Here is a 27,191-nt window from a genome sequence, read left to right on the forward strand (position 1 = left end):
ATCCCAAATGTGGTTAGTTTTCCTGCCAAAGGAAGAAATCCTGGGTGTAAAAGAATATCTGAATGTGATTTACCATGACATCTTTAGGGTGCTGTGATCTACAGCATTTCTTTCCCTTTGGTTACTGCATGCCAGCTCTTCACTGCTACAAAAAAGAGGGATGCATTTCATAAATTGATGTTTGTTTATAAATGTTAAATGACAAAAGTAGTTTTGTTAGATATGTTTCAGCTTTCACAGTTTGACCCATATATGTCACTTGGTTTGGAAATGGAAGCTAATGAGTCATTTTCACATTTTCATCCTTGCAGGGACTCCACTAAAAAGCAGTAGTTTGACAGGATGCCTAAAGAAAAGAGAATTTTTAATAATGGCTCATAATAACCCCAAACAAAGGAAAACTTGGATTAATAAATCATCTTGACTGGGTTTGCCCTGATTTTCTTGTATGTATGCAAGCGTTCTGTTGCTGATATATTTTAAAATAAGTTATTTTCCTCTTTGCTGTTATGATTGCAAAGGAAAGTCCTGAAAATACCAAACCGTTTAACTCCATGTGGACACAGATGGATCTGCAGGATTCTCTTCATCCTCTGCCACCCATCATTTTATCTGTCTCATTTGGGGTGCAAAGCGGAGCATGGGGAAGTACTGACTTCTCCAAGTCCAAAGGCTGTGTTATTTGGAATGTAGGACCTACTTCCTGTTTGCCTTCACAGCCCAGGGTCTTTCTCAAAACCACACTTCAGTGAATGCCTGGAGAAGCCCCAGCACAGCAATGCCTCCTTCCCCAGCTTCCCAAACAGCCTTGCTCACGAACATAGCTTTTTCCCTTCAGTTCTTCATAAGAAAACGCTCATTTAAAAATGCTAAGTGAAAAAAAAATGCTAAGCGATTTATTTAGCCTTTTTGTGGTTTTTAAGAGCACGTGGAGAGTATCCATCAATTGTGCATCGCTTAGGTTTATCCACATGGGGGAATACTATACAGACATTCAAAGTAATCAGGCAGGTTGCACAGCACTGGGAATGTAATGGGCACCACTGAACTGTACACTGCAAAATGACTAAGGTGGTAAATTTTACATGATGTTTTACCACAATTAAAACTTTTAAAAATTAAAAATTTAGTATGTTCTCATGTATTCAAATGGGAAAAATGTCCCAGATGTTAAGTGAAAAGAGGAACTGGCAAAGAAGACTGTGTGGGCGAAGGTGTACATCCTGAGAAGGCAGCCATGGCCTCACTCGATCGACTAGTCATTTGGCCAGTGATGCCGAAGTGCATTAAAAAGTAACCCACTCGAAGCTCTCTCAGACAGAGGATATAGTTGAAAGATTTGGTGTTCTGGAACATGGGGTTATTTGGAGGTGGAGGGGAGAGAAAGGAAAGGGAATAAAATGCTCAAGTATTACTTAGATCATTAGATATGATCATCTAAATGGAAAGTCTGTGCCACTGAGTCTCAGCAGGGCCACTGCTACCCAGGCTTCCGGCTCAGGCACCGACCATTTTCTCGGAGGGCATCTCTATGTCAGCTGAGGCCTGTGTGGACCGAGTTGAGGCTCAGCTCCAAGGCAGTGGGACAGTGTCTACTCTGTGCGCTGCACAGCCAGACTGGAAGCTGGGGTTTACCTTTTCAGTCCTCTTACTTGCCACCAGTCAGGGCAGTCTTCTCTGGGCATAAACCACGTGTTGACGTTTGACTGGGAGCCACAGTTTTTCTTGGAGTCGCTGTCGTACTGAGCTAGAGCGGTGCTTGAAGATGGTTCATCCATCTTGAGAACAGGAACTGCTCGAGGGACCTTCAGCTTCGGGGGATAAGAGATTTTAGTGCATCACAGTGAGGCGCAGATGCATGAACTGGGGACTAACAACCACAGTATATTAGCTCTTAAATTTTAAAAAATCGGAAGGAAGGGAGGAGGGAAGGGGGGAGGGAGGAAGGAAGGGGAGGGAAGGAGAAGGAGCGCGGGGGAGGGGGAGGGAGGGAGGAGGGAAGGAAGGGAGCAGGGAGGGAGGAAGGAGGGGAGGGAGGAAGGGAGGGGAGACAGGGGAGGAAGGGAGGAGGGTGGGAGGGAGGGGGAAGGAAGAATGGGGAAGGGAGAAACGGGGGAGGGAGGGGGAGGGAATTACTTGCCAGAGACTAGATGCCATGGTTTGGGGCTCCTAAATTATCCTCTGCTCTTAGATTTGTTTAAAATAAACTTTATTAGCGTATAATTTACATACCACATACTATAAAATTCACCCTTTGTAAGTGTAGAATTCAGTGATTTTTAGTAAATTTATCAGGTTGAGCAGTCATCACCACAATCCAGTCTTAGCATCTTTCCATCACCCCTGTAAGATCTCTCGGGCCCATTTGTAGTTAGTCCCCGTTCCCATCCTGCCCCTAGGTAACCACTAATTGACCTTCGCTTATTCTGGACATTGCTCTTAGGTGTTTTACAGAGCCGTAATTTTCAAGCTTCAGGGCTGGAGCATGTATCCAAACCAAAAAAAGCAATATCACTGATAACAGACTAAAACTCCCAAACCTTAAAAATTCCATCAGTTTCCTAGGGCTGCCATAACAAATTACTACACATCTGGTGGTTGAAGACAACAGAAATTTATTCTCTCACAGCTCTGGAGGTCAAAAGTCCAAAATGAAGTTTTCACTTAAAGGCTGTGGGGGAGGATCTTTGCTTGCCTCTTCCAGCTTCTGGTGGTTCTAGGCATTCTTGGCTTGTGGCGGCATAAGTCCAATCTCTGCTTAGGTCTTTAAATGGCCTCCTTCTCTGTGTATCTCTCTGTGTCCCCTCATCTTATAAGGACATCAGTCATTGAATTTATGATCTATCCTAATCCAGTATGATCTCATCTTGATCCTTAACTAATTATATCTGCAAAGACCCTCTTTACAAATGAGGTCACATTCTGAGGTTTTGGGTGGACATGAATCTGGGGAGACAAAAATTCAACGTATGACAATAATGGATTTCTTTTTGTCCTTCATGTTGGTTTACAAAAGTTATATGGTTTTAACTTAGATAGAAAGAGAGAAGTAAGTACGTGTGAATGTGTGTAGGTGAAAATAAGTACCCAAGACACCACAGAGCTGATGGGTGGATGGAGATGCTCCCTTACTTTCAGGTGAGCTTCCAGAAAACCACAGGGAGGCCATTTTATGTGTCTCCTGGCATTTGAGGAGGCTGACACCTACCTGGGAAGCCTAAAAGCAGGGAGCGCGAGCCACGTACAGTTTTACTAAGCAGAGCAATCAAGGTTTTGTTTGTTTTCCTGCAGGCCAACTCCACCCTTGAGTGAGGGTTGGCTGGGAGCCACCTTGAAAGGAACTCTGCCCTAGATGAGTGAATGGACCCAGTAGAAAGTTTGAGGGCTAGAAACCGGAAGAGCTAAGGGTCAAGACATTTGCTCTGTCGTAAAACTCCACCCCAGGGGGAAATCCACGAAAGTGTCCTGTATGATAAAGAATCAGCATTGGAAAACTGTCTCACCCAGAAGCCACCACTACCAAATCATGATGGGAGTGGCCACGTATGACTGTCTCTTTTTCATTATACCCTCTCTTCCTGGGCCTCAATCCTGAAAGCGTCAGAAATCTCAGCCTCTCCCTGACCTCTCCCCCAGGTCAGCCTCTCCCTGACCTCTCCCCCAAAGCAGGCTGCCCTTTGAATGCAGACTTGAGCTAAGGGAAGGGGGGGATGTTTTAACTTGAAATGACGTTTCGAGTCATGGGATTATAACATTGGATGGATCACTTTAGAGGCTGTTCTCATGACTACTAGTAATTGGGAAATTTTATGTCATCTGAGGTAATGACATACCTCAGGGACAGAGAAGAAAGCCCACCAAGTGGCTCTGAAGGGATAATGGAGGGAAAGAATTATATTCTGCTTGTGCCCTATGGGGTCCCATTCCTTTGCCAGGATACGTACACGAGGCAGACTTAGCCGTGCTGGTGGTGGGGGAGGAATGTCAGCCAATATAGCTGCCTGTTATATGCGATGCCATCTTAAGGGCTTCTCCCACATACATCATTTTTTGCGTTTACAGGTTAGAAAAAGGCCCAGTCGTTAAATGCAAAAAAACATAAAATGGTTCTTTGTTTGAATTTATTATTTGCTACTGCCATGGCTGTTGGCGATAGGTCACGTCTTCTCTCTCTTTGCTGGGCATTCTGAATGAAGCCCATGTATTCCAGTCTTGAATTTGGCAACTCTTGGTTTATTTAATATATCTTGACTATGAAAAAAATTGAAATGTTGACTTACCACTCTGTCTGGGAAGATGGGAACTCTGTGTTTTTCTTCTTTGGGTTCAATGTGCAGATCAGCATCTGAAGAGTAAAACCAAGTAATAGCAGAAAAAACTTTAAATAAAACAAAGCAAAACACCCAATGTTATGAATCAAAAGAGTGAACTAGATTGTGTGAGCAATACTCCAGACTACATGAACTTAGAACATCTGGAGTGATTCTGTTGCTTTCCTGTATAATACCCAACTCAGATACCACTTCACCATTGATTATCAGTATCTTCCCAAGTGGATAAGAAATTCAAGGTCCTCTAAATTCTATAAACTGTTACTTTATGCCACATTTCTACCTCGTCTCTGAGTAACAGATATCTAATCTCATTGGGTAGTATCTACGAGCCTAGGATTCAGAATCCATGTCTGATTCTTCTTTGATCAGCTCATACAAGATGCATAGAAATAGCTGATTTATAAGTGAACAAACTTATCCTATGCTTCCCCCCACCACCCCGTTGTTAGGATACTTGCTGGTTTTTCTTTCTACTCACACATGTAGATAGACATCCAGGTTGTGAGGGTGAAGCCATTGTATGTCTTATAAGTGGGGTCACCATATGGTGTATTGACTCAGCTGGAACCTTTCTGACAGTGATGGGTAGGCTTTTAATAATTATGCCAGGTCCCCAGCTGCAGGATGGACTGTCCCAAGCAAATTGGGGTGTATGGTCAGCTTATTTATAGGCCATATATACCTTGGACAGAGGATGTTCCATGGCATTTTGGAAACAGAAGGAAGCAAAGATGCCCAACTGTTCCCTTCCTAGTAGATGTGCCTGCGGGCTGCCTTGTAGCTCAGCAGAGGAGGAGGCCGAGGGAAGAAGTGACACTTAGGCAGGCAGACAATATCACAGCTGTCTGCAAGCCATGACACCTCTACTACGTTCTGTAGTTTTCTTCAGAGGCCGGCAGAGAGCCTTTGGCACTCAGGACACATGGCAGGTGCCACCCAGACAGGGCCCAGGAGGATAATCCCAAGGTAGTGCTCTCTCTGGCCTGTTTTCCTGCTCTTTACCAGGGAGTTAGGGCAGAGTCAGAGCTGGAATCTGGCCTGCTGAGTAATAATGCTGACCATAGACAGAATCATTGGGGTAAATGATTAATGCTGTAAGGAGACATTACTCTCTGGCCCTTCACACTGGAGGGAAGATCCATGCACAGTCCGTTCTGTATAGTTCATTAAATCATTACAATTCATGAGTATAAAGGGCAATGGGATCTAATTAAGATGAATAAATATTCATTGTATAGTTTAATTGAGATGGGAAATACAATGAATATTTAGTCACTGATTTTTGTGTGTGTGTGTGTGGTATGTGGGCCTCTCACTGTTGAGGCCTCTCCCGTTGCAGAGCACAGGCTCTGGACGTGCAGGCTCAGCGGCCATGGCTCACGGGCCTAGCCGCTCCGCGGCATGTGGGGTCTTCCCGGACGGGGGCACGAACCCGTGTCCCCTGCATCGGCAGGCGGACTCTCAACCACTGCGCCACCAGGGAAGCCCTAGTCACTGATTTTGTTGTAAAATTACCCATAGTAACATTAACACGATTGTCGGGGGTCAATACTATTGTAGGGTGAATTTGAATAATATTTCACATCCTTGTTTTACAGTTCTTGAAGTTGTTATCATGCAGCTGATCTCATTTAATTCTTTAAAGTCATTATAGTCCAAGCATAGTTTGTCCAGGCTGGTAAAACTGGTACCAAAATAAGTTCTCCTTCTTATTTATCAACAACTTCATGTTGTTAAACAATGATAAACTTCTAAAGTATATGACTGCTTCATGTAAGTATCCTGGTGATACAGTAGGACCCCGTAGGGCACAAGCAAAAACCAGCATAATTCTTTCCCTCCGTTAGCCCTTCAAAGTCACTCAGTGGGCTTTCTGTCCCTGGATAAAGTGTCAGGCAGATTTCCCTGGGAATAAAACTCTGAGTAGAATCCGATTGCACGTAAAGCAAACCCTACACTACTTTCTGTGATGTTATTAAGAAATCAGCAAACATGTACAGAATGGCAAACCACGTTAAATATATCTTTGAAAACTTGGCCATCCATCATTTTGGTATATATGGTGATTAAAAGTGTTACTTAAATTTTATCCTTGGACATATTTTTGAAAAGAATGTTGGTTTTTTAAGTTTATGATGTTAGTTTGTGCACCATGGTGATATGTTCACCACGTTCTACCCATCTGGAGTTTATCTTCAACCAGGAAGAATTTTGGGAGGAAATAAACAGCTCCTTGCTTGATTTATGATTTCCGTTTAAAAATATTTCTCATGACATGAATGAATGGCAGATGTTCATATTGTTATTATTTTAAGGAACATGACTCAGTTGACCCTGGAATTAGATTTCATTTGCTAGATATCATGTTCGAAGCTGGATATTCATGATGCTGACCAATGTGGCACATCTTGTTTTCCTGAACTGGCGAGCTCTTCTGGCATTTGCCAGGTTTGCCTAAAGGGCATCGTCCACCCAGGGTCCAGCCCAACAGAGGGGTCACATTACATGCTTCCCAGAGAGTACATCCTGGGGCCGCTTTGCAGCTCTGCTGGCAGCACAGGAACTTCCCGTAGGCGAAGAACCCACTGTGGTACTTGATCAGCAGATGGGGGTTGCCCCTTATCTCTGGGGAGCAGGCAGGAAGAAAGCACAGCATGAGTAAACGTTGGCCCAAGAGAAGAAACACATTCAGTAAGTGCTGTTATCAGAAAACAATGAAAACCTCATTTTGCTAGCAACCAGCCTAAGGGCAAATGGTTCCCAAAGGATATAAGTCTTTCCCTCAGAAGTTACAAAGCCAAAAAGAAAAGTCTAATCATGTTTTAGTAAGAACAACACAATAACTTCTATCAGTCTTTAAAAAATACTGCTAGAAACTACATATATGCATCAGCTTGGTGTTAGGATTTTAGAGTAGGACTAAATCTTAGCAAGAAGAAAAGAAGTTTCCAATAAACATATACTCCCCCCCCTTCTGCTTTTTATTTTGAAACATTTCAAATGCGCAGAAAAGTTGCAAGAATAGTGCAGTGAATGTCCATATACCCTTCACACAGTCACCAGCTTTTAACTGTTTGTTTGTTTCATCTCATTTTCTCTCTGTACATACACATTATTATTATTATTAAAATTTTTTATCATTATTGTATTTTGCTTAACCATTTGAGAGTAAGTCACAGATATCATGACCTAAATAATGTCATCCATCACTACTTGAGCGTGTAACTTCTGTTAACAAGGACATTTCCTTACATAACCGTAATACAATTATCAAATTCAATAAATTTAACACTGATACCATACTATTACTTAATATATATTTTGTATTCAAAACTTTTCCAGTTATTCCAATAATACCCTTTGTAATCATTCACTTTTTCTGATCGAGGATCCAATCTAGAAACACACATGGCATTTAGTTATCTAGTTCTTCCTGAGCTAGAACAGTTCCTCATCCCTTCTTGGTCTTCCGTGACTTTTGACCTGTTTCCACTAAGGAATAAACGGTTTATGGGGCTACTTTTCTAGAAATATGTGCATATTTAAAAAAACCATGGGACTAGGGCAATGTTGAATCCAAAGAAACGAAATTCTAATATTGGAGTATAATACTGTGTCTACAACAAATTCACCTCTCTCGAAATGCAGCATAGAAGCCTACAAGGTCTTAGTAGAGAACAGTTCAAGAAGATTCTCCGGGTAGGGAGGGCTGGTTCTCCGTGTGACTTAAACGCTTTCCTTCTTGATTTTGTATTCATCTTGAGGATTCCTTATTTTGATCCCAGGGGAACTCCTGGGATCAAAGTCCTGTGGCCCGACTCTGGGCTGGAATCAGGAATATTCCAAAGAGTTGATAGTCTTTTGCTTTTAGCAAAACTCTGCTTAATCCAATGGGTTTGTCCCTGTACAGTAGATTTTCCAAATGGAATAATAAACTTTAATATAAAGTAAAAAACAAAACAAAACAAAAACCAAAAAAAACAAACAAAACCCCTTCTTTACAACCATGACTCAAGGAAGTGTTTGGAGATAATAATATCTACTTTGCTGGGTCCTTGGGAGGAGATGAGCCAATGTGTGTAAAGCATCCAGCACAGTGTTTGGCTCAGAGTAGGTGCTCAGTGAACAGTGGGCTTTAATGATATCATTCCCTTAGTTTAACCCAGCTCAGCTTAGCTGAAAATTCTGGCATAAAAAAACTTTACCAAATATTAATGGGAAATTATTACAAAAGTCACAAAAAGCAAGAGAAGTTAAGATTACAAAACACTAGTTTCTGACCTTGGTCCCAAATGGTCATTGCAGTTCCTTGGGCACATTTCTTGCCTTCCTGCTCTATAAGCTCCTGGTCTCCATGTACCAGGATTCCTATTATTTTCTATTACATGGATTTGGTTTCCTGGGGAACTAATTGTTTTCCAGCCAAGTCCAAAAGTCCACATTGCAACACTCCCACCATCTAATAATGACAATAAGAGGAACTCATATATTGATTATGTGTATAGGACTTTACATTTGCATATTTTCCCTCACACTATCTCATTGAACCTACTCAACAACCTTGGGGAGAGCTATTACTGTTATCATGACTCTTACAGAGTCAAGTAAACTGAGGTGCAGAGACAACTTGCTCAAGTTCACAAATCTAGTCGATAGCGTATTTGAGACTCGGGCCCAGGCTTTTTCTACTATATTCCAATGCCCAGATGCCAGCTTCCCTGCCAAACCCCCTACAGTTTTGATTTTTGGAAAGAAGGATACAGTTTATTCACATCGGGTCAGCTGAATTCAGAGCCATGGTAGCTGATCTCACTCGCCTTCTCTCTTGCTGTCTTCCAGCACAGAGGCTGGAAAAGCCAGATCCTGTGTTCCAGCTTCCTTTGCACACAGAGATGGCCATGAGACACAGTTCTGGCCAACGAGACACGAGCAAAAGTTTGCAGAGGGGCTTCTGGGAAAGCTCAGAGCCTTTCTGGGAACCTCTTAAGGGTGGCAGAGCAGAATCTAGAAGGAGCCAGGGTTCCTACTGACTTCATTGAGCTGCTGCACCAGCCCTAGGTTTGCTTACCTCTGGCCATGGAAGAGGAACAAACATGTATCTGTTTCAGCAACTGTTTGGTGTCTTCTTACCTGCATCCCAAAGCATTATTAAATGATACAAATGGCTTACTATGCATATGGCAGCCTTAGTGATAGGGTCTCTCTGCAGCTTATGAGGGGCTAAGAGGTTCACTTCTGCTTCTCTCTCTGCTTTCCTTTTATGTTCTATAAGCCTTTACATGAGCTGCCCAGGGCCTACCCAAACCTGCCTACCATATATAGTTCCAGAAAGACCCACACAGAACCCTAGTGCGTGACAAATAGCTGCACACAGGGGGTGTCTCCATAGCAACTGCCCCTGGCAAATCCCCCCAAAGGAGACTGAATGGGAAGCAGCATCTTAGAGCTCCTCCCGGAGGCCCCGCTATAACACAGTGGTTCATGTTTGTGTGTCGGACTCTTTAATGTATTTATGAGTCATTCATTGCTGGCTCGTGAATGCTCTAGGAATAAAGAAATCTAATCTCCCATTTTACAGGTCAGGAAACTGAGACCCAGAGACGTTAGATGGTTTTATAGATGACACAGCAAAGCAGCACTTGTTCGCAGATTTGTGTGACTCTAAGAAGGATGCCCTTCTTACGTCAACAAGCTGGCGGCAGGTAGAGGGAGGCTTTTCTCTTACCTGGACCACTTGATTCTCCTACAGAATAGGTTGCTAAACCCTTTCATACAAAGGGAAAACTAAGCCCTATGAGTGAAAAAGGATGTATTTGCATTGAAGTAGAGGAGGTGGTTGTCTAAGTGGTGTAATTTGAAGGGTAGTGAGAAGAGCCCGAATCTAAAACTTAAATGAAGTAAAATCTTCCCCCATCTGGGAGCTTAATATCTGAAATTCCACCAACAGAGTCACTCGTTTGAGTTAAATATTGTCCTCATACCATTACCCACCTTTAAAATAAAAATATCATAGGGAGAAACATCATAGTGCCAAATTAGTAATAATTTTCTCTCTTCTGTCAAAGGTCGTTACCAGGGCAGCCTAAGAATCACTAAATAAATGTTTCATGAAATTCCCAGTTTTGCCTGGCATTTATACTGTACTGTTTAAAAGTTGGGTTTGGGTAATTGAATTATGTGTTCTCCATAATTAGGTATGTGACGTTTGCCATGTCTGTGTAATTTCACTTATCTGAAAAATGGAGAATAGTATTATTACCCCTTGCCGTGGAGTTGTCGAGAGGATTACCTAAGAAAATGTTTCCAACTACTTGACACAGTAGCTGGCAAATGATAAGTATTAGTAAGTATTAGACATAATTTTCTGTAAATACCCAAAGTACAGTAGCTACGGGACCCAAGAGAGAGCCCCATGAGGATCTAGACTTTGCTCTGATAAAGGCAAGCACAGTGGGTGGAGAGCAGGTGGTCTGGCTTCCTCCTAGCTGTGGGGAAGGCACAATAGCCAGGTGTGTGCTGGGCAGGAAAGGGAACACGATGCCCAGGCTTCCTCTAGGTAACAAAGCGAATGCAAAACAAGGGTGAGTGCAGCACATTCTCTGAGGTTGGTAGGAAAATCAACAGATTTCTCTGTTGGTGCTAGGCCCTTTTATTGCCATATCTTTCCTCCACTAAGCCTCAAAAGAGCTCAGTCAGAGACTCCCTTTGATGACATTTTAAAAAAATTACCTTTTTGTAATGCTTTCAACCACTGACTTCGGCTCTCTTCATTTGATGCATACACATAGAGAAGCCCATCTTTATAGACAATCTGGAAAGGAAAAGATTTGGTGCGTTTAGATATAATTGTGTTAGAGTTCACTCTGGTACAACTACAAATTTTTGTTATCCAAGAGAAACACTGAGTTTGCCTATATAATACACATTAGCTCTGGAATTAGATTTTTTAAATCTAGTTATTTTTATCCTCCACCCCTCAGTTTATATTATCCCAGACACCTCTACGCTTTGGAAAATCACGGCAATGATGCATCTGACAGCAGTGAACATTGAGGCCTCAGCAGGAATGCCCTGGACCATGGAGAATTATAAAAGTATAAAATGTTAGACATTACAGGTGTCTTAGAAGTGTTCTGGTCTATCCACCAACCCAGTGCATGACTGTATTTATAGCCCACTGGAAAATGTTCATCTGCTCTATCCTTGAAAATATGTTCAGGGATAGAATGTCCTTTACTTTTGCTGTGCCATCCTTGCCAATTTCCACTCATTCTGATCATTTTATGGTTCATGCTTATATTGAGTGAAAATATGTCTCCCTGTTACTTTACTCCCTTGGGTCATGTCCCACCCTGGGAATCCCCAGTATAAGTCATTTTCTATTCCTTATGATACTCGGTGAAATGTTTGAACATTCCAGTGTCTTGCCCAGATCCTCCTCTAGTTTATTCAGCTTTTGTGGGTAAACAATACAGACCATTTATTAAATACCAACTAGTTTCTGGGCTCTTTCCTAGATAATTTAACATTTTAATTCCCTTTCAAGTCTATAAAAATATATGATTATGCCCACTTTGCAAATGAAGAAACAAACTCAGAGAGAGGTTGAGAAGGTTGTCTATGGTTACGCAAATATAAGCAATGGGGCTGGGAGCTCTGGCGTTCCAAAGCTCATGTTCTTTTGAGTATTCCATGCCATGGTGATACTCATTTGAAGCATATTCCATGAGCACACTATCCTCCGGTTTTTCCCAATTGGGCAATGTTCTTTTTTTTTAAGTGGGAACTATGGACTGTTCACTGACTGGATTATTTTATTTTATTTCATTTTTTGGCCACTGTTCCCTCATAGTAGCACAGGGTAGTCTGACCATAGGAAGAACAGTCTGTCTGTCTCTAGAGCAGAAAGATAAGTTTTCTTGATATAATAAAAGTGGGGCAGGTGTTAGATCGAGTCACTTCCATGGGGTACTGTAGGCACCCTCTCCGTAGGAGACCAGTGTTTGAAATACTTCAGGGTAAAATTCAAACTCCTTAGCGTGCTATGCAAAGCCATTTGTGATATGGCCCTGGCTACCTCTCCAGGCTCGTCTCTCACTCTTTCATGGGGCTCCTTAATTCTGAGCACCACCCGGATTTCTCCAAACATGCCACACTGTTTCACCTACCAGGGTCATGACATCTGCTGTTTCTTTGGTTTCGCTGCCCTTCCTGTTTTTGCTGGGCTAAACTCCCATTGTCCTTACCGACCTGAGTGTCACCTCCAACAGGAAACCTCCCTGACCTCTGGGAGTGAGAAGTGCAGCTTCTCCGTTCTGGGACACCATGGCTACGCTGCCGCCTTCGTCTTAACACTCACCTCCCTGCATCATAATGCTCTGTAAATGCCTTGGGGACAGGGGTAGTGTGCCTAGTACCTTGTAGCATATTGGAAATGCTGCGCAATGTTTGATGAAAGAGATCATCAGACCCCAAGGCAAGTCAGACCACTAAGGCCTACACACTCATCTATCTTTCTCTCCCACCGGGGAAGGCAGGTTGGTGGATAGAATTTTAGCAAACGGCCCCAATCCCATCTGGGGATGTTCCAGATTCAGAGAGAGGTTGCGAATGCTCTCTGTGGTTACACAGATATAAGCACCTGCCGTCGTCTTAATGAATCATTTAGCAACATCTTTATCCCCCCCAATACTGAGTTCATAATAGCAAATATTAAAAGGAGAGTCATCCATCCGATGGAATGTTATCCCTCCCCTTACCTGAAATGGGTACTGTCTCTCCACGGGGGTCTGCTCCTCAAGATTTACTTTCTCCACACATCTGATTTTCTTAATCTCAATTGATCCTTTTCTGCTGCCTCTTTTCTGAATTAAAAGGAAAATATAAGATGCCTCACGTGATATACAGTGGTGCACAAAGAACAGAATCAAGTTAACGTTACACTTAGGAGGGAGATTGGGAGATGAGATGGGCACGTGAGAATCACTCCAATTATTCCATAATAGTCAAAGTCTAATGATGAGAGAATATATTTTTCGAGTGTGGACATAAACTCCTCCAAGAGCAAGTCTTCAAGCAGCACTTAATTTTTTTTGTTAATCTTGAAACACATTTCAGATCACCTGCCATATGGTTAATCTATTCAGGAAAATTAAGCATCTTCATCTTGTTTCAATTTTATGACAGTACTTCAGTATTTCTACTGTGATAGAATTCTCAGCTGCACAGAAATAGTCTTATTTTCAGCATTTGTTAAGACAGGGTTTCTCACCTTCAGCACTATTCGGGGCCAGATGATTCTTTGTGGTGGAGCCAGCCTGGGCACTGTAGGATGTTTAGCTGCATTCCTGGCCTCCACCCACTCGATGCCAGTAGCAAACTGCCCCCCTCCCGCAGTGATGACGACCAAAAATGTCCCCAGCCATTGCCAAGTATCCTTTGGAGGGCAAAATCACCTTCAGTTGAGAACCACTGTTCTAAAGTTACAATTTGCCTTAGTAAAGTTAAGCAATGTTTGAAAATGCTTTATCTTGAATTAATTATAACTTGGCTAAGAAAAGACAATGTGATGAGTACAAGTTGATTTTTACTGTGTTTGCTAAGAAACCTGATGTTTCCTTATATTAAGCACTTTGTGGAGACTTGAGAAAAATAAGTAGCATTAAAAACAATGAAATAAATAGGGTCTCACCATTTTGTCATATTCATAGTAGGAGAGGTTTGTTTTGGTCAAAACAAAAAGCCGCTCTTTGTAATTATTGGGTGACATTTTCTTCTTTTGCTGTGACCTTTTGAGAAGGAGTTCTTCTAGAATGGATTCTGTGTTCATATTGTCGTCCTAAATAAAATAAAATGATCAGAATGAATGTTGGCAGCATCTAGCTAGGTTGTCTTTTAGCTTTCATAATTTTTATTCAACTATTTCTCATTAACGGATAATACAAATAGTTTTTTTAAATTAGATTTAACAGTATAGAGGAAAATGCAATGAAGCAGGCTCTTTTTTTTTTTTTTTTTTTTGCGGTACGCGGGCCTCTCACTGTTGTGGCCTCTCCCATTGCAGAGCACAGGCTCCGGACGAGCAAGGCTCAGCGGCCATGGCTCACGGGCCCAGCCGCTCCGCGGCATATGGGATCTTCCCAGCCTGGGACACGAACCCGTGTCCCCTGCATCGGCAGGCGGACTCCCAACCACTGCGCCAGCAGGGAAGCCCTGAAGCAGGCTCTTAAACACACACATTCCTGCACTTTTTTCCTACTGCCTTGGCTTTGACGTGTTTAAATACGTTGATATTTTTATAGCATTTTATGCAGTGTACTCATCTCCCACTTTGGATCATAAATTCACCATCTTCACACTACCTTCCAGACCACCATGTCAAAATTCTCCTTTTTCCTTAAACATTCTAGGGACATCTGTTGAATTGAATTGAATATCACCCAACTTTAAACAATCTGAACTCCAGACAGTTCATCGTGTCTGAAGTAACTGATCAGCTGAAATTTCTCTCCACTAATGTGGCCCATTGTTGGATCAAATTATCCAAACCACTGTGAGACTCTGATATTGTTGTAAATGACACCACAGTCCCTGAACATGATCAGATCTTTAGCATAAAGGACTTGGGTATAATTTTCACTGTTTCTGAGCATAAAACATTTTCAAAAGCTGTCAAAAGAGATTTAAAAGAACTGAAAGAATTGGTGCTTCATAAACTAAAAACACTCTTGCTTTTTCTTCCAAAACTGCATAAAACATTAAAAGTTAAGGTATTTCTGGAAAATAAATGCATTCATTTTCTGGTTCTACTAAGACTGTTGCTTCAACCCTCTGTCTGGTATCAGGTCTAGTAATGAAAAGCAATGCTGAGCAGTCGGCCACAAGAGACCAACCTCCTTATGTTCTTTGCTTTGTGAAATCACGTGCTTATTAGCAGTCAGATGCCCAATCATTACTATCTTTCTTTGTTTATTGATAATCTGAAGGCAATTAACTTTACTCACCTTAATTTCGACAGAGCTGAAGAAGTGTGCTTGTAGGTCTTTCACTCTCAAGCTCTAGGCAAAAAGTCACTGCTCTGAGACAGCGCACTCATTTTCCCTCTGGCTATGCCAGGGTCATGCATTAAAAAGAAGATATTTGCATCCTATCTATTACCTGATCAGGAAGCAGCCACACAGTCACTAAGGGGCATGGCCGCAGAGTATGATGGGCCCACTATGGTAGGAGTGGAAGAAAGGGAGACTAAGAAACTCTGCTTGGCGTTGAATAAACCATGGTCAGGCCCAGCCAGCTTCCCTCCTGACATAGGCTACACCACTCTAAAGATGGGAATCAAGCAAATCAGCTTTTATTATTTATCTACACAGTCAGAACATATCTACATGTTCTCCAAGGGCATTGTTCGTCTCCTAGGCAGAAGTAGTAGAAATCTTAGCCATTGAATATAATAAAGACTTGGCCACTTTTTGCTTTGAATATTGTTTTACCTGGAAATAAAGTATAATTCTTTTGTGAAAGTAGAATGGGTTTCCTTTTGAGCCCAGTGAGTGCTGTTCTCCATGGCCACTGGTTTATTTTTCCTGGACTCAAAGATGAGGCAGAGATCAGGACACAGTCAACCCAGCCGGCCCTGGGAAGGCAGGGAGCACGCCTCCCTTCACCTTTGCCTCCGTGGTAACCTCTGCGCACACGCCTGTTCAGATAAGATTATTTTCTACACCCGTAGTCTATGGCCGGAAGAGAATTTGCTTGAAGACTTACTGAAACTCTGGAATGTCTACTTTTTGTGAGTTAAAGTTCCCTTTGGAGGAGCCATATCACACTGGGCAGAGGTGTAGGGAACTTTTCGCCTTTTAAATTTCTCCATGAAAAAAATTAACTAACAAAGCAGAAAGAGAACACTGTGAAAACTCTTGTCAAATGTCTTTTACATCCACAGCTAAAACATTCCTCCTCAAAGCAGAGTGGTAGTTAAATAGATCTGGTTAGTTGAATACGAAGTTAACTTTTCAACACTTATTTTCAGACGCTGAATCAATTTGTAACATTAAGAGCACTGTTTTAAAAATGCAAATCCCAATGTCCAAGGTAGAGCACAGCCCTTCTCGTACTACATGATGATACACATGCTTCTCTGTTTATAGAACTTGCACATTCATCACATGAAGAATGGTTTCTTGGGGAATTTTATCTAAAAAATGAATATGATGAGCCACTGAAACCACTGACAAATGAAATTCACAGTCGCTTCTGTATGTTGAAGGGAAGAAGGACATCGAGTAGAAAGGAAGGTACCAAGTCCTCAAGAACATTTTCTAATAAATCTCCAAGAGTTTATACACGTCGTTGCATCTAATGAAATATAATTTGTCAAATTTTAACAAAAATGTTTATTCCAAATCCTGCCCTTTGTGAATTTTTTGGCTTTCATCTTTAAAATCATATGTGATATATGTTTATTCGACAAAAGCAAGAACTACAGACAAGCAAAAGAAAACTTAACTTTTTGGTGAACATACCTTTAGATTTTTTTCAAATTACACATGCAGGTGTTTATTTTCACAAAAATGAGTCCACATGCTGTGCATACGTGTCTGTAATCTATGGTTCTCATGTCACACACACCTGGAGCCACCTGCCTCTGAAGGCCTTCAAAGTTCCACTCCCTAAGCTGGATTCCAGAGCATCTTAACAAAGTTCAAGAACCCTGTTTTGATGACTCACACTTCTTTCACCTCCCGATCAGTTTCTTCTGAGACAATACTTGGTTCCTGATCAAGTTTGGACCTGCCTTTCTCCTTCTATTTGCTTCTATCCCTTCCTTGTACTTCCCTCTTCTCCTAGAGTAGCCTCGATTCTAAACTGAAGGCATTTCTATGGTGAGGACTAATTTTTAGAAATGGAACGTCTCGCCTCGTATTAGGACAGTAAGTCAACAGGGCTCCAGGGCCACCGTTCACTCAACCGCCTGTCCAGCGACTAGCAAACTCGGCTCTGCCTACCCACATTTAAGGGAAATTCAGTTGGGAAGGTTTTTTTTTTTTTTTAAACTGAACAAAATAAAATTTGATCCTAAAGCTAGAAACCAGAAATCTATTTCCATAGAGAAGCTGGTGCGATTTGGCTGGACACTCATATATCACTACCTACATAGAATAGACACATCAATTTGCTTACCAAATAGCTCAGGCTGCCTATTTCCATAAACACATGAAACTAGAAAGATTAAAGTGAAGGGGAGGCCAAAAAAAAAAACCTGTCAGAAATCAGTACAGTATTTTCTATAAGGAAGTCAGCAACCACTGTGTAAGTTTTAAACATAAAAGGTGCATGCTGAATTAACCAGACTTGGAATCATTATGGTTACTTAGCATTTCTAAGGAAACGATATCATGAGAGTAAGGAGTTCAAGCCTGCACATCTGTGCAGCACACTTGATGTTGAGCCTACAGTGTGCTTGAGTGACAATGAACGGGTTTGAGAGATAGTTTCAGTAGCTCAGGGATATGCAAGCTTGCTGTGGACTGGTAGACTCAGAAGCCTTCCAAGAGGTGACAGGAGTGTCACTCGTGCACTGTGTCACCCTGACCAAGCCCCTTCCGTGCTGTAAATGTTAGTTTTCTCACCTGTGAAATGAAACGGGTAACAGCTCTTTCACTTTCTGTGACTTAAATGAGGAACTTTATGTGAAAATACTGGGCACGCTATGGGTACCCGTAAGTTATTTATGATTAAAAGAGAAAAAGGTGGAGAGAAACAACTCAAGTTAGAGAGGAGTCCTTACTCTTTGCTACAAAAGGCCCGAGGAAGGAAAACTTATTATTTTTCTTAAGATAATTGAGAAAGATATTATGGAAGAGAGGGCATTCAGATTGGACCTTGAAGGATGTGAGTGATCGCGGTGATGATAATCCTGGCTAACATTTAAGGAGGGCTCACGAAGTGCCAGGAGCTCTTTAAAGAACCTTAAAAAGATGCATTTGTTTACTGGTCACAACGGCCCTATGGGGTAGGCCGTAAACAGCCCCATCCTGTGGGGTAAGTTGTAACAAAGCCTCCCTACGGGGTAGGTTGCAGCATCATTCCCTGCTTATAGCTGATGACGCTGTCACAGATAAGTAAACCGACCAGGCCACACTGCAAGTGCGCAGGAGCTGGGGTCTGAATCCAGGCAGTCTAACTCCATAGCCCATATTCATTTTATTTTATGTTGGAGAAATATAAAAAAAAATTTAATTGAAGTATAGTTGATTTAAAATATTAGTTTCAGGTGTACAGCATACTGATTCAATATTTTTTTAGATTACATTCCTTTTAAAGTTATTAGAAAACAATGGCTCTATTTCCCTGTGCTGTACAATATATCCTTGTTGCTTATCCATTCTTTTTTATTGAAGTATAGTTGATTTACAATATTGTGTTAGTTTCAGGTGTAGAGCACAGTGATTCAGATATATATATATATATATATATATATTCTTTTTCAGATTCTTTTCCCACATAGGTTATTACAGAATATTGAGTAGAGTTCCCTGTGCTATACAGTAGGTCCTCGTTGTTTATCTATTTTATATGTAGTGGTGTGTATCTGTTAATCCCAAACTCCTAGTGTAGCCCTCCCTGCCCTTTCCCCTTTGGTAAGCATAAGTTTGTTTTCTATGTCTGTGCCCAGCCCATATTCTTGACCACAACGCAGATGTTAGAGAAGGATATGCCAGCTGTGTAACGCTCCTAAGCAGAGAAGGCTCTAACCTAAATGTAGGAAGGCAGCCACAGGGTATCAAAGGTGGTAGGAACCCTAGAAGTCATTTTATTGATGCACCACTGAGCCCTGGCGGCCTAGGTGACTTAGCCAGAATCACGACACTGTGACTAGAGAGACACAGCCCACGGAGCCAGATCACTGGTGTCCTGCCTGGGACACTTGCCCACACCATCATGGCAATAAATACACTAAAAGAGATCTATGTGTTCAGCTAAATGTATGACAGCCTTGCTAAAGCCTGTGGTCTGGTAGAACTAGGCATAAATTTGAGCCTGACCAGGTACACGCAAGGGAGGTTTTACTGGAAATATCAGAAAGACGTGACCTATAAATAAGGAACCTTTAGAGGTTCCTTCTTTCAGCAGGGACCTCTCAAGCAGTGTTAAATAGCAAAACTCTAGCCCACGTTTTGAAAACAGGTAAGAACATACAATCTCAGAAGTTGGAATAAATTCTAAGTGGTGCAAAGGGGCGCAGGAGTCAGGACAGGAAGGGAGAAAGGCATGTATAGTTAATTGGGGCCACTGGGTAGCTCCCTCAATTAAAATGTATATTCCCTGGCTGGCTCAGGATGGCGGCTTTAAAGTTTTATTTTTTAGAATTGAGAGATGAGGGTAGCAATTCCTTACCCCTTTATTTGATTTGGTTATCCTCCCTTACTTTACGTATCATTTACCTAAGATTCTGGTAGGTGTCAAGATATTAAAATAATACGTGTGGTGGGAGGGCAGTGGAGGGGGGAGGGCGGGAGGGAAAGGGCAGACGCTCCAAGTGCGGACTGGGATGGGGGCTCCGAAAGCCAAAATGGTGGACCTGTGGCAAACTTGACCTTCAGATACTTGCCCAAGGTCAGGCCTGCTTATCCTCCTGCTAAATAACTGAACAAAATATGATGGTAAGTTAAACAGGAACAGAAAGCTTAACTCAGAATCAGGTAAAGTGGTTCAAAAATATAACTCTTAAGATGCTGGCCAAAGACAAATACCAGCTGCACAGAAGCTGACGAACCCCCGTTTCACAGGACATTTTGCAGGCGAGAGAAAGTTACAGTTGGTCTCGGCATGATACGGACAGAAACCCTTTCGCGTTGACACTGGAGCCCGGCATTTTGAAACACCATGCCTTGGCTGCTCCAGAATGAATTTATGGAGAGCACACACTTTAGGAAGCCATTTTTGCACAGAGAGTGCCAATGCCTTTCCTGTTAGAGCTCAGATTTGCTTTTGGTGTGAAGCTCATCTTCAGTGCCTCACAGAGCTTTGCTAAGGCCTTTCCTTCTTTTCAGCAGCCTCTTTCCTTCTGCTCCCTCCCCTCTGCCCAGCGCACCCCTCTGGGCACCTTCCTTAGAAGAAAAGCAAAAAGTGATAAATTCACGTCCTAATACATCGTGCTGAATTAGTTTAACACGTAACACTGCTAAGGATACGGGTTGGTGTGGACAAAAGCACCAAGCTTTGGGGGGTTCAGATCCCTGGCCTGTCTCTGTGCTATGGCCTAGCACCCTAGTAGGTGTTGCAGAAACCTGCACCCCTTCCCCTCATCACTCTGTAGGCGAAGTTTTTGAAAAGACCATAGCAAAGTGTAAAAACTGGACACAACGAGATGACCTCAACATAAAAGTTTAGTCCTCACCCTCCTTCCCCCAGCCCCCTGGGGATAGGAGATACTGGGAGGGGAAGACACCTCACGCCTTCTCTCGTCAACAAGTACCTGCTCCGTGGCTCTGTTACGGCCTTGCAATCCTGGGACTGGTTACCTTAAAATCAGTTTGACTGTGTATTTGTGCCACCGATTTCTAACAGAAGTACGTGGATGTTACTCCAAGTGTGGCCCACGGACAGGCAGTATCAGCATACCCTGGGAGCTTGTTTGAAATTCATACTCTCAGATCCCACCCCAGCCCTAGTGCATCAGAATCTGCATTTTAGTGAGATACCCAGGTGACTTATGTGCACATGGGAGTTGGAAAAGCAATGACCTAGAGCACATTACAGTTGTACTACCTTTTAAATCCAATGAAACCATCATGGTCTGCGAGAACTTTCAAAATTCTATGTATGTGGCTGCAACTGTGTGGTTCACCTCCCTCCCATCTTTCTACCTCCATCTAGAATACCCGCAGGCCCCTGACTTAGGGAGACTTCAGGAAGCTAAGAATAAATATTCGTAGCAAAAAAAAAAAAGCCATTATAAAGCACAGATAAGTAAAAGAAGGCATGACTAACATTTTTTTTGTCTTTTGGGGAGCAATTACAAAGCCAATATGAAAAGTCACAGAAGGACCTATAATGGAAAATAATCTGAAAAAGGATAGATTTTTGTAAATATGTGTATATATATATATGTATGACTGACTCACTTTACTGTACGCCTGAAACTAACACAACACTCTAAATCGACTACACTTCAATTAAAAAAGTAAATAAAGGGGAAATAAAGAAAAGTCCTCAAAGGGCAATGGCTTAAGAATAGTATGGAGAAAATCAGCAGAGGAATAGACACAAAGCTAGATCAAGCTGATGGTGATGTACACAGAACCTGACAGGTTCCCTGAACGAGATCTTGAGCTAGGAGGGAATTTCCAGTGACTCTTCTATAGCAGGCCCCCGAATGACATGGTCCCATCCAAAGCCCCCAGAGGAGCCCCAGCAATTTCACCTTCATAATTTTGCACTATTTTTCTTAAAGCACCCCCCTCCCCCCAAGTTTGTGAACTTCAGGCTCTACAACACCCAGATCCGAACCTATTTTCCTGTAGGACGTGACGCTGTAGAGCCACCTGCCCTTCCACGTACCATTTTGCCTGGCTCTGTTGCCCAGGTCCACGGCGGTGAGGTCGCTCTGCTCTTGTAGGGACTCAGCCGCAGCTGTCCTCCTTCCAGCAGCCGCAAATTGCCTCACATTTTCCCGGCTGCTGGGTCAGAAATGGCTGCATTACTCAGTGCCCCCCAAACGTTTATTGTCCTGCAAGGTCTTACACAATCCCACAGGAAACCGCGCTCAACACTTAGCCAATACTTGTTGACCTGATTGAGCGCAACAAAAACGGAGACAAAAGCATATTTCATAAAGGTTCCAACTTTGATAACTACAGCTCCTGCTTTTCCCAGGCAGCTCTCGGGCACATGTGATAACCTCTCTTTGTTTGGAGAGTTCTGCGCTGGAAAGGACGAGAAAACATCTCGGCAAAAGCCCGCTTGTGATGCTGACTTCTCTCACACGAGTCAGGAAACCATAAGGTAACGCCAAAGTGTGCAGAGAATAAGCAATGAAAACTTCAACTCAGCACTGGACCCAGGGAGGTCAGAGAGGATATGAGCGAGAAGGACTGTCAAATGATGGAAAAGGAGCACATTTCCACAGCTTAAATTAAGAAATCCAGAAATGGAAGAGAGATGGGTGTGGCTCACGTACCAGGCACCAAAAGTGCAGTGAAAGAATGTGATTATCACTTGAATAACTTATGATGATCACGCTAATGATTTATGACATCACAACTTTTAAATTTTATTTTTTATTAAAAAATTTTTTTTATTGAAGTATACTTGATTTACAGTGTTGTGTTAGTTTCAGGTGTACAGCAAAGTGATTCAGTTATACATACATATATATATACTCTTTTTCCAATTCTTTTCCATTATGGTTTATTACAGGATAATAATAAATATAGTTTATTATTGAATATAGTTCCCTGTGCTCTACAGTAGGACCTTGTTGTTTATCTATTTTATATAGAGTAGTGTGTATCTGTTCATCCCAAACTCCTAATTTATCCCTCCCCCCTTTCCCCTAGGGTAACCATAAGTTTGTTTCCTATGTCTGTGAGTCATAATATCATGGCTTTATTCATTCTGCCATCTTCTCCAGTGCACACTGACTGTATGTAATCTGTAATAAGTCTAATGACTTATTTTAGGTTCAGCTATGGATGGCTGAGAAAATCATCCTTTTGGCATGCATTGACACTATATTAGCTTATAAATTGTTGGCTACTTTAACTTCTTTGTAAACGTCTGTGTTGTGATGAAATCTTGGGTGGGCAGAGGATGGTTCAAGGCCCTGACTTTGAAAGAGGTATTCTTTTGAGTGGACACAGGGTGAGCATCATTTCTATTCATTGGTTCAGTCTTATTGAGAACCTGCCATCTACCAAGCATTCTGTTAGGTCTAGAGACACAGCAGTAAACAGAACAGCGGCAGCGCACATATTCAGGAGGCTTATGTCCAGTGGAGGAAGGACTACAAATAAAGATTTAATTACAGTAGAGTGTCTGAAAAATAAATTATTTGAAACTGGAATTTGGGGAACGACAGAGTCCTTCAGAACAATTCAAAAGAGGAGAAATTACACCCTGATAGCAAATAAGTCACTGATGGATTCCACATAGGTCTCCATCCTCTAGGAATCAAGTAGGCAGTCATTCGAGAAATTGATGGTGAAGCAGAGTGACAGTGGCAAAGCACCTTGGCCAAATAAATGAATTCTACACTCTGCTAATTCACTGCCTTTCCCATATGGCGATTTGTATTTACTCTGCGGTTTAAACGTGGTAGCATGGCTGAAGATCAATTCTAGAATAAAAAGTCAGTTTAGGGGAGGAGAGGAGGACGTGGCAGAACGCTGAAAACACCTAGGCACGACCTCTTGGGATTCTCATCCCTTCTTGCGGCTTGAAACGCTCAAGGGCAGCTGGGAGGAGTGGTTTCCTCTGAGTCAAAATGTCCCAGATTTATGTATTTATTCTATTCATTCACTTCCTCTGCTACTTCTCCGGAACTTTTCTTGGGCTTCGTATTTTCCATGTCTTCAGTCCAATTCTAACTTGTTGTGGCGACCTACTGTTTCCGTTATGTGATTTAATTTGCTCGAATTATGGTGTGCGTTGTCACCTCTACCCAGGGAGACCCATAGGAATTTTCTCTGAGCTTCTCTGCGTGAGCTTTTAGCGCGCAACAGGTTTGTGTAGGGCTGCAGCATGGGGTGACTTGGCTTCATGATGTAAACAAGCTTGTTCAGTTGGGAGCAGTAGTGCTTACATTTTTAGAACAAGAAAGAACCTGATAGGATCCATTATGTGTGTGTGTGTGTGTGTGTGTGTGTGTGTGTGTGTGTGAGAGAGAGAGAGAGAGAGAGAGAGAGAGAGAGAGAGAGGGAGAGGGAGGAAGAGAGAATGTGTCTGTCCGTGTTTCTTCTGGCTTCGAGTGACGTCTATTTTTCTCTTACTTTAAAAAATTCATTTGATCAAAACTACAATGAGATATCATCTCACACCAGTCAGAATGGCCATCATCAAAAAATCTAGAAACAATAAATGCTGGAGAGGGTGTGGAGAAAAGGGAACACTCTTGCACTGCTGGTGGGAATGTGAATTGGTACAGCCACTATGGAGAACAGTATGGAGGTTCCTTAAAAAACTACAAATAGAACTACCATATGACCCAGCAATCCCACTACTGGGCATATACCCTGAGAAAACCATAATTCAAAAAGAGTCATGTACCAAAATGTTCATTGCAGCTCTATTTACAATAGCCCAGAGATGGAAACAACCTAAGTGTCCATCATCGGATGAATGGATAAAGAAGATGTGGCACATATATACAATGGAATATTACTTAGTCATAAAAAGAGACGAAACTGAGCTATTTGTCATGAGGTGGATAGACCTAGAGTCTGTCATAGAGAGTGAAGTAAGTCAGAAAGAGAGAGACAAATACCGTATGCTAACACATATATATGGACTTTAAGAAAAAAAAATGTCATGAAAAACCTAGGGGTGAAACAGGAATAAAGACACAGCCCTACTAGAGAATGGACTTGAGACTATGGGGAGGGGGAAGGGTAAACTGTGACAAAGCGAGAGAGAGGCATGGACACATATACACTACCAAACGTAAGGTAGATAGCTAGTGGGAAGCAGCCGCATAGCACAGGGAGATCAGCTCGGTGCTTTGTGACCGCCTGGAGGGGTGGGATAGGGAGGGTGGGAGGGAGGGAGACGCAAGCGGGAAGAGATATGGGAACATATGTATATGTATAACTGATTTATTTTGTTGTGAAGCTGAAACTGACATACCATTGTAAAGCAATTATACTCCAATAAAGATGTAAAAAAAAAAATTCATTTGAGTCATGGCTTTAAACACCATCTATATACTTATGGTTCCAAATTTCAGCCAGGTCCTCTCCCCTGAATTCCAGACTTGTATTCGACTGTCACCTTGTCCATCTATACTTGGAATATCTAAAAACCTCCTTTGAGGAGCTGCTCCAGCACAGTCCTAGGGAATTTTTTTTTTTTTTTTTTTTTGCGGTAAGCGGGCCTCTCACTGTTGTGGCCTCTCCCGTTGCGGAGCACAGGCTCCGGACACGCAGGCTCAGCGGCCATGGCTCACGGGTGCAGCCGCTCCGCGGCATGTGGGATCTTCCCGGACCGGGGCACGAACCCGTGTCCCCTGCATTGGCAGGCGGACTCTCAACCACTGTGCCACCAGGGAAGCCCGATACTTGGAATATGTAATAACCATGTCAAACGTAACATGTCCAAAGGTGACCTCCCGACTAACCCCACAAACCAGCTCCTCCTACAGGCTTTCCTTCTCAGCTGAGAGCAAATGTAGCCTTCCAGTTGCTCAGGCCAAAGAATGTGGAATCACCCTTGACTTTTACCCTTCTTTCACAACCAACATCTGATCCATCACGAAATATGGTTAGCCATATTGTCAAAATATATCCCAAATTTGGCCACTTTGCACCACCTCTACTGCTACCTACTGGTCTAAGTTGCCACCATCCGTCATCTGGAATATTGTGCTCGCCTCCTGCCTGCTCGTCCTGCTTCCACACTTGCCGCCTGCTGTCTGTTCCCCACTGACTAGCCAGAATGATGCTTTCATATGTAGGTCAAAGCCGGCCACTCCTCTTGTCTGAACTCTCCAATGGTTCCCCCTCTTCTGGTCCCCTAGTACTGTCTCTAACATCATCTTATGATTCTTCTACCTCACATTGCCACTCCTACAATATTCTGAGCACCACCTGCCCCAGGGCCTTTGCCCAGGCTGTTTCCTTTACTTGGCAAACCATCACAGACATCTGACTGGTTCGTTTCCTCATCTCCAGGCTCTGCTTCAAACGGCATCTTCCTAATGAGCCCTACCTAGACCATCTTGTTACTACCACAGCTCGCTCCACCCAGCACTCCCAATCTCCCTTACTCTGCTCTACTTTTTCTTTTTTTCATAGCACCTAACACCTTAAAACTGACTACATAATTTAGTTATTTATTACCTTTAATATCTGTCTCTCCTCCCTGAGGGGTAAGCCCACAAGGGCTCTGATAGCTTCGCTCTGCAGCCTGAGCTTTGTTCATGGGGATCTCTTCACTGGGGGCGTCACTCCGTCACCTCCTGCTCTTATGTCTCCTGGTGCTGAAATAATGTACTTGGAGGTTGGGATCTGATGGGAATAGTTTACACTTACTGGAATCAAAGATGAATGTGTCATCTCTCCTAAGGATGCTTGCATGTTAAACCTCAGGTTCAATGGTGGAACCCGAGGTTTTTCTTCATGAAAGGAGATTGTGAGTGGAGGGTGAGGGTGGACACAGAAAGGTTTGTTTTTTGTTTGTTTGTTTTTCTTTTCTTTTTTTTTTTTTTCTGGCCATGCTGCACGGCTTATGGGATCTTAGTTCCCTGACCAGGGATCAAACCTGGGCCCTTGGCCGTGAGGGACCACCAGGGAATTCCCTGTTGTGTGGTTTTGTTGTGCCCTTTCCCGACATCCATGAGATCTTTACACAGATTGTTGGCATTTTATCAATTTCACTCCTTATTTTCTAGCGGAAGGTAAGGATTTGAGGTCTAGATGGGGTTGGCAAACTATTTCTACCGCCTGTTTTGGGAAATAAGATTTATTGGAGTGCAGCCACGGTCGTCCGTTCACGTGTTGTGTGAGGCTGCCCTCCTTCTCCAGCGGCAGAGTTGAGTTGTTGGGACAGAGGCCATATGCCCACAAAGTCTCAAATGTTTACTATCTGGCCTACATAGAAAAAATTTGCTAACTCATGCTCTAGAAGAATCCTGCCAGCTGT

The 27,191-nt window shown here is 42.6% G+C and overlaps 1 protein-coding gene across 3 annotated transcripts in view; it reads right to left on the reverse strand.

Moving 5' to 3' along the window:
- BMX (BMX non-receptor tyrosine kinase) overlaps positions 1-22,041 on the reverse strand; it is a 49,709-nt gene extending 27,668 nt beyond the window's left edge. For 2 of the 3 annotated variants that reach the window (XM_067722653.1, XM_067722651.1), the window contains exons 1-8: positions 21,897-22,041; positions 14,026-14,172; positions 13,094-13,198; positions 11,064-11,145; positions 6,840-6,959; positions 4,281-4,345; positions 1,636-1,811; positions 74-145 (exon numbers count right to left, since the gene is read on the reverse strand). In XM_067722653.1, coding sequence (XP_067578754.1) covers positions 74-145; positions 1,636-1,811; positions 4,281-4,345; positions 6,840-6,959; positions 11,064-11,145; positions 13,094-13,198; positions 14,026-14,172; positions 21,897-21,899 — 770 coding nt within the window. In that variant the 5' untranslated portion in view covers positions 21,900-22,041. The remainder of the gene's footprint in view (positions 1-73; positions 146-1,635; positions 1,812-4,280; positions 4,346-6,839; positions 6,960-11,063; positions 11,146-13,093; positions 13,199-14,025; positions 14,173-21,896) is intronic. The other variant, XM_067722652.1, reaches the window with a different exon arrangement.
- Between the last annotated feature and the right edge of the window lie 5,150 nt (positions 22,042-27,191).

Source organism: Pseudorca crassidens, chromosome X (assembly GCF_039906515.1).
Source record: "Pseudorca crassidens isolate mPseCra1 chromosome X, mPseCra1.hap1, whole genome shotgun sequence".
NCBI classification, from domain to species: Eukaryota; Metazoa; Chordata; class Mammalia; order Artiodactyla; family Delphinidae; genus Pseudorca; species Pseudorca crassidens.